At 41.6% G+C, this 18,588-nt stretch overlaps 1 protein-coding gene across 1 annotated transcript in view; it reads right to left on the bottom strand.

Annotated features, from left to right (window-relative positions):
- LOC144766893 (serine protease 27-like) overlaps nt 1-18,588 on the bottom strand; it is a 92,150-nt gene that overhangs the window by 55,095 nt on the left and 18,467 nt on the right. The window contains exon 2 of the mRNA XM_078650603.1: nt 1,122-1,148. Within this exon, the coding sequence (XP_078506729.1) occupies nt 1,122-1,148 (27 nt within the window). The remainder of the gene's footprint in view (nt 1-1,121; nt 1,149-18,588) is intronic.

The following is an 18,588-nucleotide window of genomic DNA, read 5'->3' as shown; positions in this document are numbered from 1 at the left end:
GGAAGAAAGCTGCAGTAGCCACCCTCCCTGCACATTGTGGTTCGCTCCTGTCTTGTCTGGCCACAATGTGAGAAGAGATAGCCTACAGATTTTTCGTGAGCTGAATTCTATAGTGTTTAGACCCAACGGAGGTGGGAAGAGAACTTACGGCATAAATGGAATGTCTCAAAGAAGAATGGAGGAGTAAGATGGAGGTGTAAGGGCAACAGGTTTATGGGCTAGAAGACTGCAACAAACTGATGTACTGCACTCATGTGACTTGCACGGTAATGGTTTTTACACAGTACCATACATGTCAGTACAATAGAAAGCATTGCGAAACCGTGCTATACCTTTGAAGGGTCTTTGGGCCAGATGTAGGAAAATCGTATTTACCGATTCATAAATACCGAATTTTACCGATTCGGTATTTATGAATCGGTAAATATGAAGGAGGGAGATTTAGGAAGAATCAGTAATTGAATTACCGATTCTTTAAAATTCGGTATTTACCGATTCGGTAAATACCGAATCGGTATTTCCTATTGATTCCTATGGGCTGTGAAGCCCATAGGAATCAATGGTAAATACCGATTCGATAATTACCGAATCGGTAAATACCGATTCCTGCAAGGTGTTGACACCCTCTAGCACCCCAAATACAGGCATGTGTGCCATGTGGCACACAGACATGCCCTAAGGGCATGTCTGTCTGTCACATGGCATAGGTGTGCATGCACAAATGTGCATGCACACCTGGATTCGGTATTTTACCACCCAATTGGATTGGGTGGTAAAATACCGAATCTGTAAGGACTTTGGGACTCAGAAGAGTCCCACCTACATCAGGAAGTTACCGAATCGGTAAAAATACCGATTCGGTATTTTACCGATTCGGTAAATTTACCGAATCGGTAAAATAGGGCCCCTACATCACAAATACCCATTTACCGGTCGGTAACGGACGAAATCGGCCATTACCAGTCGGTAAATGGCCACTTACATCTGGCCCATAGTGCCTGGCTCAGTGATTTGGTACTGTCATTACAGCTAAATGTTCAGTACAGTGCCTATCCACACTGCTTAAGTGCTGTGCACACGTGAATCTGGTTGCATAGCTAAAGTAATGGAATATTCCTTACCTGAGTATGCCCAGGTGCTGTGGAGCCCTAAAAACAAAGAGGAAATGGAAATTAATGCAGGTTAAATCAGGAGATGGGGGTACATTTTGAATATGCAGAGCAAGTGTTATTGCTTTGGCGAGGTTCACTCTCTCTCGTGTAAGGAATTATTACAAAACTTCATATCAGTGAGACAAATGTTTCTTGAGATATTGTGTAATTATCATACAACGTGCAAAAATAATTACAATTTCCATTACCAATGAGAGGCCTATAACTGTAGGCCCAACGGTTCTTCTTGTTAACAGCCAATATTAATAATATCAATGATGAAAAAGTGACGTTATTTGTTTCTGCTTTTAGATTGCTGCTCACCAGGAGCGGCCCATGCAGGTAATGGCTGTGGGGGTCTGTGGGGCTGGGTTGGGGAGGGGATTTGACAGACAACCGTGAGGGAAAATTGAATAAATAATTAATTTCCCCTCGTCGTCGGCTGTCGAAATCCCCCCCACCTGGCCCCACCGCTCTTACCTGCACGGGCCACAGCTGCTGCTCACAAGGGCTGGAGCGGCCTTACAGGACAGTGGGCAATCAGGGGTGTTCAAGGGGGCTCCAGACTCAGACCCGGCTTTCTCACAGCTGGATACCCTTCCCATCGAGACTGGAGACGGCAACCATTTGAAGCACATTCCTTGTCAGAGCCAGTGAGCCCCAGCCCAGTTACCGCTGTTTACATTGCTCATGGCGGCTCAGTGGTGGCACCACTGGTGCCTCAGCACAGATGTGCTATTTACAGTGCCCACTATCTCTGGGAAAGGTGGAGCCCTTGCCTGTGCCCATCAGCGACAGGCACACAAATGTGGACCCAATACACAAAGATCCTCTGCACTTGTGGCGGAGGCTCAGCAGTCATGCCGGCCATCACTGCGGAGCCTTCGCCACAAGTACGGGGGCTCTTTGTAAAAAGGGCCCGTTGTGTTTAAATATATTCCATGGTTCTTAGTAATGCTGTGCCAGCAATATGAAAATCAGTCTTGACCCTGCTCCAATGGGAACAGACAAGTCTGAACTGCCAAGCTATGAACCGGAACACAAGCAACCTAAGACTAGTTTTGCCCTAGTTATGGGGTCAGCACCTGGGTACAGATTGGTTCCAGTGACACAATGTGCATGGGACCCATGTCTGGGCACACTGGGCATACCCATCCCACTTAGGTCCTAGGATGATTGTTTCCAGTCCAGGGAGGACCTGGCCTTACAGACCAGGCTGGACTGTTCCCATGAAGAGCAGGGTCAAGACTAATTTGCATATGGCTGGGCCCAAACTGGAACGTAATGGTCAGCAAATAAACGATGGATTTAGGCCTAGATCTCTGACTGGGGGTGAAGGCTTGACATTGTTCAACATTCCATTTAACAACTGCTTTTTTTGCATTTGTCACCCTAAGTGGAATGTGTACGCCAAGATGTGGGTCCCATGCCTACATGCCACCGGAGTGAAGCTATTGTGGCTGAAGAGAGGTGATACCCCAAAACTGGTCCTAGGATGCTTGTTTTTGATCCAGGGATGACCTGGCTTAGCAGTTCGGACTGGACTGTTCCGATGGGGAGCAGGGTCAAGACTGATTTGCAAATTTCTAGGTCCAATCTGCAATGGCACGATGAGCAAAAAACTATGGTTTTAGGCACAAATCTCTGACTAGGGTTGAGTGTTTGACATTGTTAAGCATTCCTCCAATCAACTGTTCTTTTTGTATTCATCTGATGAGTTAAACAGGAACGAAATACTAGTGTCAAAAGCTAGACATCACTGGCTGTGCATCAAGACCCGAGCTAAAACAAGCACTGTGAGAAAGTACTACTTTGTACTACATGTCCCACAATTTTTTATTACATTTTGACCCAGGTTTTTCACATAAAATCAAGATTAAAAACTGAATCATTAGTATATAACAACAGATAGAATTATAGCAATTCCTAAAAAGTTTCAGATATGTGTTAGAAACAAACACCCAGAAGAGGAAATATTTAAAATGAAGTAGAGTTGGTTCACACCCCAGCCTTGCCCCTTTTAATGATGGAATACTGTTATGATCTCAGGAGATTGGCCACTTTCCGCATCTTGTGGTTGCATACATCTCACGCCGTAGCACTCTGTTCTTGGCACCACTATGGTACTTGGTTTTATGAAGTCTTGTGCATGGTTTCCAAATTACACCCTGAAATAATTTCATGCTAGGCGTAAATAAGTCTCGTTCACAAAGAGAAGGGGCTTTTCCATTGCTCTGTCTCTAACCGCCGCTAAATGTAGCGCCAGTGCTAAGGGAAACGCAGGGGTGCACCGCATTCTTGTACATAGGGCACATCCCTGAATTTGGAAACTGTTGCAGCGCAGCGTTAGCAATCTTGGCTTAATGCCGTGCTGCGACAGTTTCCTTGTAAATATGCCCTAATGTATCGAAAGCCTTTTGAGAATATCCACAGTTTTCCATAACTCTCTTTCACTTGCTCCAGCGATGGATACATTTCTGTCCAAATCCCAAATTTCAGAACCATGTTCCCAAATATTGTCATATTTGCTGTCAGAACTTCGTGTACATTTGGAGAAAGACCATTACCATATTTCCCAGTGAACCCGTAGACCACACTGCATGCTGCTTCTGCGTTCATTGCAGCCTTATGAATGCTGAGGTTCCAACTTTACTGTTTACTGAATAAATTATTCTATAAACAATTTTATATCCTGCAAAGCCATCTGTAATTTATCAAAAGTCCAAATTACTTCTGGTGATAAATAAAGGTTGATTAGTATAATCTTTCTAGTTGGCCTTGGTCATTACTTAAAGGCAGCCACCAATACTAAACTCAACTCAGATTGAGCGTGTATGTAGCAGCCGCTGTGGCATGCCTGACTTGTACTAAGAGTTAACAGATCAATACTGGGTGCACTTTGGCAGTGATGAGACATTGGTTAAAAAGAATCAAAAAGTTGCTTATGACTAGACCGATTTCGTTCCCAGTTTCTTATATCCATGCAAACTGATGGCAATGACACAAATTAATTAAATCCTTTACCCCAGCGGTGAGATGAATGCAGAACACTGCAGTATTCCAAAACAAAATGTTACGTCAAAACGAAGTCCTCGTATGATCTGTGATAAAGAACTTGGAGCCACTCCACAGATTGGTAACCAAAATAGTGCATCATGTCGGTGTTTCAACTCTTCACATCACTAGTAAAGCATCATCAGGAGCCTACAATCACTCTCTCTCTGATAATTCTACCATTGTTTACGCACCCTATGATGTCTCACCCTAAGACTACTTAGTTTATTTTCTGCAAGGTCATCTGGTTTTATTTTTCTGACCTTTAAGAAGTTATTCCTCTTCCTTTACTTAGATTTTCTGAGATCAGGTATCAAAATAAAGGCGGAGGAAGAAAAATGTGAGCATTTGGGATTGAAAAGTAAAATCTTGGGGTGAACCTTAACCGTTGCTGCAGCCCATCCCTCTATTTTGTCTTCATCTCTTTCACGATCTCACTCCCATGGCTGCATTTCTGTGGGAGGAAATAACTCGTCTTAGTTTAGCCACATATCTGTGGGCTTCTTAATATGAAGTTTATTTGAGCAGAAAGTCAAATTTTCTGAAAGATAACACCATGCTGTGCCATTATGTCTCCTAGAGTTGAGTAACAGAGCAGCTTAGGCACACATGCAAGTGGCAATCAGTAAGTGTCATAAAGAATTAACAACACATACAGCAACTAACGACTTCAGCTGGATGCAGTGATACTCAGTGGTTGGAATGAGCTGCTGGTCCTTCTATAGACCATAGTTTTTATTTTCTAGTAATCATTACAGTTTTTATTATCACTTGTGAATGTGTTATTGGTCACTAGACTGAGTACCAGTATCCATCCACATGAGCCTCATTCTGAAAATCTCAGAAATCACAATTTCGATGGAAACAGGTGTTCCAACTGATTCCAAGGTGAGGCCCAACACTGCAGTTGTGGGTTTCTGCAGACACATTTTGCCAGGTTAAACATGGCGGAATAAGTGCCAGAAAAAAAGTCCTAAATGATGGAATTGCCATGAAAAGGGGCATGCTGAATGGATTCCGTATGCAAATGAGAAAACTTGGAAACGTCCAGATATTTGGCATCTTAGAATAACTGACTCCCTCGCTATGAATAATTCTGAATTGGGAATTCCTGTGCACTGGCCCTTCATTACTTACAATGAGGGTCTTTGATTGTAACTGGAGATGATGATAGGGAAATTATGCTTATACATTATTAGCCAGGTGCAGTTTAGTCACTAACAGAGCTACATTTCCCCTGCCCTCTACTGACCGCAGACTCCTCAAACATTGCCTGCAGATTAACAAAAGTGCTGCCATGCTGTACTCATAGTACACTGTGTGCTAAACAAGTAGTGCTGGAAAAAGGAATAAATGCTCTTGAAACAAACAAAATCAACAAACCCTTCAGGTCGGCCTGCCGACTTCAGAAAAAAACCCAGCTGGCAGGCAGCCTCTCTCGCTGCACCATCTTCCTCCATTAAACAATCCATTGATTTTTACTTGATGCGAGACACAAGATGGCTGCCAACACTTCCTGGTATGAAGTGTTGGCAGCCAATTAGAGCCAAGCTCGTGCTTGGGGAGTTAGGCTCCGCCCAGACTTCGAACGTTTTTTAATTTTTTAATTTTTCAGGACCTACTGAATGGATTTACACCATTTAACAAAAAAGGCTCTTTCTGAACTAAGAGCTAAATTTTTTGGCAAATTTGTTGTAATTCCGTTCAGCAGTTCGGGCTGTAGCTTTGTCTAAAGTTTCCTATAGAAAATAACATGGGGAAAACGCGTTTTGGGACCCCCCTTTTTTCTCGGCCCCCGCTTGGCGAATCACCCCGAAACTTTCAAAACAGGAGCTGACCGGAGCTGATCACTAGTTTTAAAAATTTGTGAGGATTCGTCAACCGGCGTCAAAGTTATTGGGAAAACGCGTTTCCTATGGAAACTAGGGGCGATATGTATCATTGAAATTCGCATTCACAAAGGCCGAAATTCGCAGAATTTCGGCCTTTGCGAATGCGAATTCTCAATATGGTATGTATTAAGCAAATGTGGTTCAAAATAAGGAATAGCAGAATTTGTGATTCCTTATTTTGCGATTGCATCTAAGGAATCGCAATATTTGCGATTCCTTTAATGCAATGTATGATGCAAAAAAATGTTGCTAATGGTCACTAAGGAATCGCAAATTACCACCAACTTCAAGTTGGTGGTAAGTTGCGAATTCCTTTAAAAAAGCTTTTTTTTTAAAAACAAAAGGTTCCATGTGACGCTCATACATGCCCTAGGGCATGTATGTGCTCCATATGCGCACACATGTCATTTTCAGGGGTGCAGCAGGGTGTCCTTTGGACACCCCTGCACCCTTGAAAATATTCTCAATTTGCGATTAGCTAATTGCTAATCGCACATTTCCCCTTCATTCCTATGGGCCTCCTGGCCCATAGAAATGAATGGGAAATTATTCCTTAATTGCGAATAGCAATTTGCTAATTGCAATTAAGGAATTTTAAGAAATCGCTAAAAAGAAGCTGATTTCTACATGCATACCATTTTGCGATTTCTAAATAGCGATTCCTTAAAAATCGCTATTTAGGAATCGCAAAACGGAATGTTGATACATATCGCCCATAGTCTTAACTATAACTACCTACTGGCGACTGCCAGTAGGTAATATATATGTATATATATATATATATATATATATATATATATATATATCTTTGCAGTTCCTGCAACCAGCGCGTTTACGCCACAGAATGACGGACCACCAAACAGCAAGTGATGTATTTCAGGAAGTTTTATTTTCTCCTTTTCTTTTCAAGCATGACGCGTTTCGGTTAACGGGTAACCTTGATCACATAACGATTATGCAGTTACTTTCACCTTAAATACTTGTTTTTTCACACCCCTTTGTACCACGTGACAATGAAAAGTGTAAAGATACTAATATGGATAATACATTTTCCTCTTTTTAACACGTTCTATACTTTTTTTGATGTTACAATGCTTAATGTCTTGACAAGTCATATCTTTGGAATGTGCAAAATATATGCCATAAATATTAAATAGACAACACATATATAAAAATTATTTCATAACCATTTAAGAGCATCTAAAATTCATTTCATTTTAGAGCACCAAATATAGCAGCTTCAAATACTCTTGTGCAAAATTCGCAATTCAGTTTTGAAATTCTAAAACATAAGTGTTTTCAAAGAATAACAGCATAAAATGCTTAAAAACCAAAATCATGTGCAAAATTACGCAAATAAAGTGCTATGTGCAAATGGTTTTTCTACCTGTCATTTAACATCATCAACCTCCTTAAAATAGTATAGCATGTGCAATATCTTCGCTAATTCCCATGATTCTGATTCCGAGCCCGGGCCCAGAAATCATGTATATGTATTGATCCAAAAAGTGCTCTGTGTTTGTACAATAAAGTGTATATAATATAAATGTATTAAAATGTCTTAAAATAAGAGAGATCAGCTTCTGCGTTTAGCATATGAGGACTTTTCTTACTGTTGCCATGTTCTTACTTGTTTTATAGAAATGTGTGCAGGTCCTCCGTGTTATTCAATCCATTTGGAGATTTACTATTTAAATTTAAAATATATCTCGTCTCCAATTGTCTTAAAAGTTTTTCCCTGTCCCCACCTCTTTTAGGTACCGGTACTGCATCGATGACAAAATAGCTCAGGCAATTAATATTTTTTGCGTGTACTGCTTTAAAATGCCTTGCCACAGGGTAGGTGGGGTCACTGTTGATGATTGCACGTATATGCTGCAATATTCTCACATGCACTGGTTTAATGGTGCTGCCCACATATCTGAGCCCACACGTGCAGGTAAGTATATATACAGCGAATTCCGTACGACAATCATAATTGCCTTTAATCCTGTATTCTTTATCACAAAAGGGGGTGTTATACTTAGTGGTGTTTTTACCGAAATTACAGGCCCGACAAGTTGTGCATTTAAAAAATCCATGTTTAGGTGGCAACCACATAGATGCAGGAGCCCCTGCTATCTGAGGTTGAGACACATATGCGGCCATATTTTTACATTTTCTAAAAGTAACCTGGACTTTTTATGAGAGGTTTTCTTTTAAAATGCTGTCAGTTAAGACAATTGGCCAGTTATTGTTTAGGATAGCTCTTATCTTGCGTTCTTGTCTACTAAATGTAGTAATTAATCTCGGTGCCTCTTTACTACTCATTGGTTCTACTTCTTCCTCAATGTCAGGGGGCAAAAGGTCTGTTCGAGGTTTCGCATCAGCTTTACTCGAAGCTTTCTTGAGTACATCCTCTGTGTATCCCCTAGCTCGCAGTCTTTCTAAGCTTGAGGTTTTACATTTTTCGTATTCCTCGGAAGTACTGCATATTCTTTTTAAACGCAATACTTCCCCATAGGGTATACTGGAGATTAGATGCCTTGGGTGTGCACTAGATGCGTGGAGGGTTGCATTTCCTGCAGTTGGTTTTCTATATGCGGTAGTGGTTAATGTTTTTTCAACTACCTGCACTTGAACATCTAAAAATTCAATCATGTTCTTACTGCAGTGCGACGTAAAGTACAAATTATAATCGTTTACATTTAATTTTTCAACAAATTCTTTAGCACTTTGATCATCGCCCCTCCACACAATAAAAACATCGTCTATGAAACGTATCCAAAGACAAACTCTTGTTTCCATTTCCAGTCGATATTCTTGCCACAGGACCTGCTTTTCCCAGAACCCAACGTGCAAGCACGCGTAGCTCGGAGAAAAGCAGGCCCCCATTGCCACCCCTCGTTTCTGTCTGAATACATCCTTGCCAAAAGTGAAGAAGTTGTTATTTAGACACCAAGTAATTAGTGATATGAGCATCTTGTTATGAAGCACATATTCTGCAGGTCGTGTATCTAAAAAGTATTTTACACCCATTAGACCTTGTTTATGATCAATGCTGGTATACAGCGATTCTATGTCTAATGTTAATAACATTAAATCGTCTGTCCATAGCATTTTATCAATCCGTTTTAGGAACTCGCCAGTGTCTTTTATGTACGACGGCAGACTTCTTACTAGTTCTTGCAGATAAAAGTCTATGTATTGTCCTATTTGTTCCGTCATACCGTTGATGGCCGAAATTATAGGGCGACCTGGTATAGGTGTTAGTCCTTTGTGTAGCTTTGGCAGCAGGTATAAAAAGGGCATTGCCGGATGAGTGTTGTACATGAATTTGAATTCTTCAACGGTTATCAAACCCTCATTTTTCCATTTTTGCAATTCCTTTTTGATACTGTCTTTTGCTTTATTGTACGCTTTCATTGATGTTTTTTCATAGCAATCTATGTTATTTAGCTGCCGCTTTGCCTCTGCCTCATAATCTGTTTTGCACCAAAGGACAATGTTGCCTCCTTTATCGGATTTCTTCACCACTACATCTGGATTTTTATTTATTTTCTCCATTAATTTGGTGAATTCAATATTTTGCTGAGTAGGTCTACTTTTGTGGCGATTGACTATATATATATATTGAGGTGTTTTTTCAGGAAAATCTCCAGCACTGCTGGTCACTTCCACCACCTTGAGCCGGTGCAAGAAATGTGTGCCAGGGCCCGTTCAACTTAATTCCCGAAAGTATGCACCATGATACACACTAATCCAGGGTCACATTTAAAATTGTTTATTCGCAACAGCAACACGTTTTGACCTTGCAGTCGTTTTCAAATGCCATTTTGTTTGTGACCATTTTCCATACATATAGTGCACAATGATAAACAGTGAAGATCAACATCATTTCAGAGCAGGGAATGGATATTGAAAAAAGACTACCCTCACATTCAAAAAGCCTTTAACATATTATGCCTCCTGGTTTACATAACAATCTCGAATGGAAGGCATTTTATATGTATTTGTAGAAATGCCGAAACGCGTCGTCCTCAATAGTTTTCGGTGCACAATAAACACCTTGTGCAGTTTCCTGATGGGTCGTTTCATAAAATTTTCCAGTGGGGAAAGGAGTGAGCAAAGTGCAAAACACAGAGTGGCTGCTGCTGCCACTGGGACACCAACGTAGTTTGGATTGGAGAACCGCCATAGCAGCGTCTTGAAGGGATATATATATATATATATGTGTGTGTGTGTGTGTGTGTGTGTGTGTGCATGTGTGTGAGTATTATACTTACTTATAGGGGCTTCTGGAAGCCCTCTTCGTCCATTGGTCTGTTGTTGTGTCATTCACATATTTCTTCCACCCACTACTGTATAAAGCATGGAGCAGTAGGTCAGCCCTCTTCAGCCATTGGCTAACTTCACAGTAAGGGCCTCATTATGCTCTTTCACGTGGAACCAGGGACAGCCTTAGGCATGCGCAAGCTGTGCAACTGCACAGGGCCGCCAAACCCAAGGGGCCGCCACGCCAATATATATCCTTAATATAATAATCCTCTGAGGATGGATACATATTTGTGTGGCGGCCCTTGGCAGGGATTTGGCGGCTTCCGGCTCTGTTCCACTTCCAAACACCCTGAACCCCCCCTCTTCACTGGCCTCCGCGCCTGCATTTCTCCAGGGGCCCCCTACCTATGCTCCCTGTCCAGGGCCGCTATGAGCCTAGAGCTGCCCCTGGTGGAACACATCTGCACACAAAGTAACTCCCTTCGGTGGCAGGAACTGCTACTATATCTGCTTTCAAGCCAATTTATTAAAGTTTTTTAATCCCCCAACTATAAAGATTTAAAACAAAACAAGGATCAGCAAAACCAGTATGCTAGCAAACAACACCAGTCGTATTGTCTTTGCCAATGCTTGCTAAAGAAGTTTCCAGCTGACTTTAGCTGCCAGAGAAGAGTTCTCGAAATTACTGGTGGAAGCCATGTTACCACCAGTTGACCTCCAGTCCTTCTGGCCACCTCCTAGAACAGTAGGCTCCAGATAATGTATTTAACCACGTTTACTGTGCAAGTTTTAAATTGGGGCCTAGAACTAGTTTCAACTCACACTTAAAGATTTATTTGAAGTTACATATTTTGAACCCTTTTTTGTTGAATTTGGACGGTTTTGGTAGCTCTAGGCTCACTGTGACTGCATCTTTGTCCCACCAGACCTGACGCAGCTAGGAGGACTTTGCAACTAGACTCAGGTCTTAGACTTCCACTAGTAACTTTATTTTAGGTGTATATGTGACGATGCCTATGTGGAGGCGCAAGACATAATATATGTCAGATGTAGGGCACATAATGATTTATGTCACATGTTGATTTACATTTGAAACAGTGACTTTGACTTGAAACACTTCTGAGCTACAAAATGTGCAACAGTAAAATTAAGATTTTAGTCTCTACGGCTTATGGCCAGCAAATAGTCTGGCCAATTATCCTAAGGGATGTGCAAAATGTGGGTAATTTCCTTCTGCACAATTACATGGAAGTCGGTCCATTTTGGTCATGAGAACACATTTCACCTTAAAAAAAATGTACATGGTGCAAGAGTTGCAAATAGCAGTTGACCGCACTGTGTATAGTATTTTACTTGAATGGACGTGTAATTATGCCACGTGGCAAAATGGCGCCATTTCATGATTTCGCATAACAAGCATAATGCCGGAAATTACGCAAGATTATGCCCCCGTACGAACATTTTGCAGGTGCCTTGTGTAAATACTTTCAGCACACATCTTCAATTTATGCATAGCAACAATTTATTCATTAGCAGATTTTTGGGCAACTACCCTGTATCAGGGATGGTGCAAGAATGAAGAATATCTGACAAAAATACATTAAATATATACAAAGCTTGGGAATCGTTTTCCCTTTAAGATGCAAGAAGGGGAGCTATGAACGTTTTTTCTTCTTAGTTTTATGTAACAAGAACTCGGCTGGGGTCATTAAATGCTTCACAACAGAGCCAGACCTTGCAAAAGATTTTAAAGGAGGGGAAATTACACGATTTGACCAGAATCAGAGGCTGTTGAGTCGAATCATGGGCTCTAACTTCGTTCCCTCATCAAGTGCAGCAGGTTAGGCCGATAGGCCACATTTGATCTCCACGTGTTCTTGAGTTGAGGTGTGATTAGACATGCGAGCTGCAACTGATCTCTCGGTTATTTATGAATTAATTAAGAGCATACCTCAGCCAAAGGGCGTATCTTGAGCTCAGGCCCATAAATGAGGAAAAATATCAAGCGAATACTAATACTTTAATTGTCTTCCATTGCTAAATTGAAAGTCCCGCAAATCAGATGTAGTATTTGGATTTTTATATTTCTGCTTAATGTATGTGCCTGAGCGCTATTGCACCTGAGCTGTGGCATAACACAAAATGCCCCCCCCCTCCAGAATGGGATGAGAGGCCCCTATATCTTACAGAGATATTCATTGATCTTTGGTTGAATAGGGGACCGGGAATGGATGGCGGGCCCTTGGGGGGGTTAGGGCCACCCTGTGCCCCAGGGGCTGCAGGGGCTGCATGCCATTCATGCTCCTGAGGGGTTTTGTTTAGAGGAAGATCCACCCCTGGGAAGTGGGTGTGTAACTAATCCATTCCACGGTACATTCAGGGACAGCTTTAGGGCAGTTGCATTGGGTCGGTATCATGGACAGAGTGCACTTTCCCTGTTTGCGCCTGGCACACCTTAAAAAAACAGTGAAAGTGCTCCCTCTCACACTGAAGTGTTGTCCCCAGGGCAGCCGCAAACTCGCGCTGCCCTGGGAGAAATGCATTCAATTGAAAAACGGAGTGGCTTTGAAGCAGCTGCTCTGTGTTTCACAGAGCAGGCGGCAACCTGCCTGCACTTTTAAAGGAGATTAGAGATCCCCTTGCAGGCAGGTGCACTGAGTGACTGACCCTACCTACAAGAGGGTGTCTGGGTGGTCCATAGAACCCCCTTCCCCCCCCTCCAGCTTGCTACTATGAGGGGGTGCAGTGAAAGTGCACCGCCTTTTAAGTGGCGCACTGTCAGTGCGCCTCCTGACAAGCTTCTGTGTCTTTGCACCAGCGGGTGCAGAGGCAAAGGAATTCCCTAATTTGCGTGAGACCACGCCCCATTCAAATGAGGGAAAGCCCACTTTAAAAAGCACTAGCACTGTTTGTGCGCCAGCGCTATCGGTATTACAAAAGGGGACGCAGATTTGTCTGTGGTCCCTTCTATAACACAAAAGTGGCTTCGGCGTGCCAAGCGGGCGCTAAAGCCCGTTGAGCCCCTAGGGCACTGCCGTAAAATGGCCCTTGGTGTTGACTTTGGAGGTCGCTATGTTTAGAAATAACTACTATGTTTAAAAGCACATGCTGCAGAGTTCCTTGTGTTTGCAGCAGATTTCAGGCAACAATAAAAATGTCAAGATAACTCTGGTGAATAATGTACCTGCTGGAGAGAGATAGGAGTTGTATCAAGTTGCAGTTTTGACTCATCATGAAGTAGCAGAGAACATATACTAAGCAAATCACAGAACTGTATTTTATGTGGATAGCTCAGTGGGTTACTGCTTTTGTCACAGAGACCCTTTTGTGACTTGCAGTTCACAAGTTACAATCCTAATATAGCACAGTGATCGATGAACTGTCATCAAATAACTGCATGCTAACCTCATAGTATAGGGTAGGGCCTTATGTTTTTTTCCCCAGTCCGCTATTATATATTCTTAATGGTTGTATGGGTCTAAATACATTCAAATTAGTAAAGACAACCCCAGTTAGCACTTTACAACAAATGAGACATATGCGAAAGAGGGGCTATGAGGGGCACTGCTGGAGGGCGGTAGTGTAGGACTCTGTGGAGAAGGAGGCCATGGGGGAGGGGGGGGTGTCGCCAAAAGAAACCGTCACACTATGTGCTACCATCGCTAAGGCCGACCCTACGTACATATACAGTGTACTCATAAACATAGGATTTCCACGTCATTCCCAATTAAGAGCGTGTAAATGGACTGTAAAGATGGTCCAAGCTGTAGTTAGGTGAATAGCTTTATTTAAGCAAAGTAATATAAATACAGGTGAGTGCCAGGGAGCAGCTGCAATGAAGGACTGCTCCAGTATAACTGACCCTCAACACAAAAGATACAAGAGCATACATTCTAACTAGCATCATATGCATTCTAACTAGAACCTGAGCATGAGCCTTAAAGGCATACAGTATAAGCAACACAACACATCCCCCCTCCTTCCAATAAAACAAAAAAAAGAAAAAGAAAGGAAATAACAAAACAAAAATAAAACAAAAAAACCATAGTTCATTTCGTAACATAGTCCTTAAACCATGAAAATAAAACACTTGTTCTTTTTCCATGTCCTCGCTCCACAACACTGGAACCACAACTGACACCGTTTAAGTCATTGTTAGCATTTGTACTAACAACCCCTCCTCCCCCTTCACAAAAAGGCTGACCAACAGGAGGAAATTCATCAACAACTCCATTAGTGTCCCTTCCAACCCCAGCCATTTGAGATTGTAAACAACTGTTATCAAAATGATCCTCAATCCATTAATAATTATCCTGGCCACGTACAACTCCATCACTCACATTACCACACTGCTTTGGATTAATAGCAATCATTCCAAGAAATGCCCTAACTTCTTCTTTTGTACTTGGTGCCCCTGAACTTACAATATTCTCAATTAATGGTGGTTTCGGTCTGATCCCTTCCTCACTAATGATGTAACCTAAATAAGATACACTCCTTTGACTGAACTTACACTTAGACAATTCCACAGTTAGTCCTGCTTTTTCTAACACCTTTAAAACTTGCCTCAACTTCGAATCATGTTCAGCCTGGTTCTTTGCAGCTACCAAAATGTCATCTTGGAAAAATGAGATCATATCCATACTTCCTAGTAATCTGTACATCAACCGCTGAAACACAGCCGCAGCTGATGCCAGCCCAAACGGCATCCTTTTAAACTGATAGCAGCCGAAAGGCGTGATAAAAGCCGTGAAACACCTAGATTCAGGCTCTAACTCCACCTGGTGGTATGCGGCAGAGAGATCTATAGTCGAGAACCAAGTAGCACCCTTAATGCAGACACCATTTCGTTGATCTTTGGTAACGGAAATTTCTCTACAATTATATTATTATTTAAATGGCGTAAGTCTATACATAGACAAATCTTGCCGTTTGGTTTTTTCGTGCAACTACAATAGGACTAATCCATTCAGAAGCCTCAACCTCTTCTATGATCCCTTTATCTAGTAGGCCTTGTAATTTCTTCATTACTTCTTCTCTAATTAACATAGGGATGGGTCTTGCTTTGTGCACTTTGGTTCAGCATTAGCTTTAAGTAGTATTTTATGCTCGAAGCCTTTCAATCTCCCAAGCGTCTCCCAAACACTCCTGGAAATTCTTTACACAAAACATCACTCAACTTACTCTCTTCATCCATTACCAAAACTTTTTCAACACTATTCGGGTCTAAAATTATGTTCAAATTCTTTTGATCAAACCACCCCAGCACCGATGGTCCCACCTTAGACACATACAATTTACCTCTTGTGCTCTCCTTCCCTTAAATAAAAAGGTAAGCCACCTATAACCCAGCATTTCAATTCTATTGCCTGTATAACTAACAGGGCAAATATCTGATGTATTTAATTGATTTCCAATTTTCCCTACAAAACTTTCCCTCCAAACCTCCTCATTGACGATTGTGTAGGGAGAACCAGAGTCTGCCTACACTTCTACTACAACACCACCCAAAGAGATGTTACATAAGGGTTTGCCTTGTAATGACTTTTCCAATATGTTAATTACATAATTGCCTCTCACATTTTTATACATTCAATCCTTTCTCCCTCCTGTTCCTCAATTTCCTCTTCCTCATCCCAAATACACTTAACATTACTTCTTCTACGACACATCTTGCTAAAATGTCCCATAAGCCCACAGATCCCACATTTCTTTCTCAAAGCAGGACAAGTCCTACTGAAAGCCAAGTGTTCTTTACTGTCGCAACGGTAGCATCTTCTTTCTTCCCTTTTTGTCTCTTTATTTTGGTATCTTGTAGGTTGACTCATCCCTTTTCCTTGCCAATTTTGCTGATACTTGGTCTGTGATTGGCTTGGTGGTTGAATTTGACAAATTGCCAATGAAGCTTTCTCTTGTTATGTTTCTTTCACAACTGAGGAACATCTACCAGGCATTTCTGCTTTTCTCTCTATGGCTAATACATCATCTAATGGCGCATCGCCATTCACCCACAGACGATCTTGTAAAGTCGAATTATTGTTGTGCATAACTAATTGATCCCGTATCAACTCGTCATGCAAATCACTAAAATTACAATCAATAGCTAATTTCTTCAAATCATCGATCCATTCATCAACTGTTTCTTGCTTCGTCTGTTTCCTTTGAAAGAACTTATGTCTAGTCACCCCAATACATACTTTTGGTGCAAATTATCTGTCCATGTCTTTAATACAATTTTCAAAAATATCCAAATTCGAATCCTCAATTTTGCTCATACGAAAATGAATTTTTAATCCAATTGGCCCCAAAGAATGTAATAAAATTCTTTTCTTTTGTTCTGGCTTCATCTTCTTCCCTTCATCAATTGCTTCAATATAGTTAATAAAGTATTCCTTCCATTCAATCCATTTAATGCCCGGCTGGGTACCAGTAACCTAAAATGGCTCAGGAGCACTTATAGTAAAATTTTGTTGCGCCATCTCACACTCCTTACTTATACTAGTGTCTCCTTTTTCCATATAATTATAGTCTTTCTTAAATGAATTTACAATTGACCTTTTATTTGTAAATTATTAACACCCCCCGACAATCTCACCTGTATTTCTTCCAAAGTGCTCGATTTCCTTAATTACCGTTAAAAACACATCGATATAAAATTGGCGATTCTAGAGTCTGAAAGATGCTCACTCCTAACTTCGCGCTGCTCCGGCGAATTCCAAAAGCAACATCCAAGATGGCCGCTGCGTAAGGTCACGCTGCGTGACCTTGCGTAATTATCTCACGTCCACTGATCCTTTCCGGCGTTCTGAGTGGAACACTTTTGTAAGATCTCCTCTCGGGCACAGCCTCTGCCGAATCCACACCGCTGCTCGAAAGATGCAGCCGACGGGAGACTTAACTGACACCGTGCTCGCAATAGATCAAGGTCTTACCGTGAGGTATGATTAAATTAAAGCTCTAAAATCTCCGCAACCTTCTTAACGAGATGTCGATGTTCCGATAAGCAAATTTCCTTCTTTTCGCCAAATAAAACGGTAATCCAAAAACAATTCCATCGTTTTTCTCAAAATTCATTTAAAAAAAATATTCAATATAAATATGGGTCCAAATCCGACGTCGCCAATTGTAAAGATGGTACAAGCTGTAGTTAGGTGAATAGCTTTATTTAAGCAAAGTAATATAAATACAGGTGAGTGCCAGGGAGCAGCTGCAATGAAGGACTGCTCCAGTATAACTGACCCTCAGCTCAAAAGATGCAAGAGCATACATTCTAACTAGCATCATATGCATTCTAACTGGAACCTGAGCATGAGCCTTAAAGGCATACAGTATAAGCAACACAGCATGGACCCATCTTAAAAGTCTTGTCATCCTGGGAAAGCTGATCTCTTTGGGTCTGGGTGGAACTGAGAAACCTTGTTCTGCAAAATGTGTACGAATTCCATCCAGTGCTAAAATAACTGGCCGAAGAGAAAAGGTGGCAGGATGGTAGTACTTCGTGTATTTCTGATTTCCGATACTTGAAGCAGATTTCTGAGATTTCGATAAAAAATCCTAAAATATATGAAAGAATTTGGTGGTGTCTTCCATGGAAAATTGTAGATATAATAGTTGACATTTGAGAAACACTTTAACTTCTCAAAAAAGTTTACCTAAAATAGGGCACGGAATTGCAACTACCTAGAAGTCCCCAGTAACCTGATGCTTGGCAGTTTAGAGGTCAGCGGCATTTTGCTGAAGCCTAAGTTCAATTTAAAAGCAGCACTGGGGGCCAGGACTGCTTTTAACAGTAAATTGTGCCCAAACTCGACCTTGGTGGTAGGGGCACTTAAAATGGAAAACCTACAATGTTTTGGCATATTAGGGACCCCCACGGTCTCCCCTAGGTATCCCAGGGGTGGGGGTCAGTTATCTAAACACCCTTATGAAATGAGTTTTTATATGACTGGGTAAAGTGAAATTTCACATTTCACTCTCCACATTGTGTTAAAGTGATGCTCAAATTCGACTTTAATGCTAGGAGCACTGGGTAAGGAGGATCTGCAATATTTCTGCAGATTCAGAACCCCTAAAGTCTCTCCTAGTTGCACTGGGGGCGGGGGTCCTGTTGAAATTAGGGAAATACTGGTGCTCGAAAACTGGCCCAAGTCATTTTCCCTGATTGCAAACTACATGGTCCATAGGTTAACATCGTAGGAAGTTATTGATTAATTAAATTGATAGGAGAGGACTAG

Source organism: Lissotriton helveticus, chromosome 7 (genome assembly GCF_964261635.1).
Source record: "Lissotriton helveticus chromosome 7, aLisHel1.1, whole genome shotgun sequence".
Taxonomy (NCBI): Eukaryota; Metazoa; Chordata; class Amphibia; order Caudata; family Salamandridae; genus Lissotriton; species Lissotriton helveticus.
Note: the sequence above shows the minus strand (reverse complement) of the source record. Positions and strands in the feature narration are given on the sequence as shown.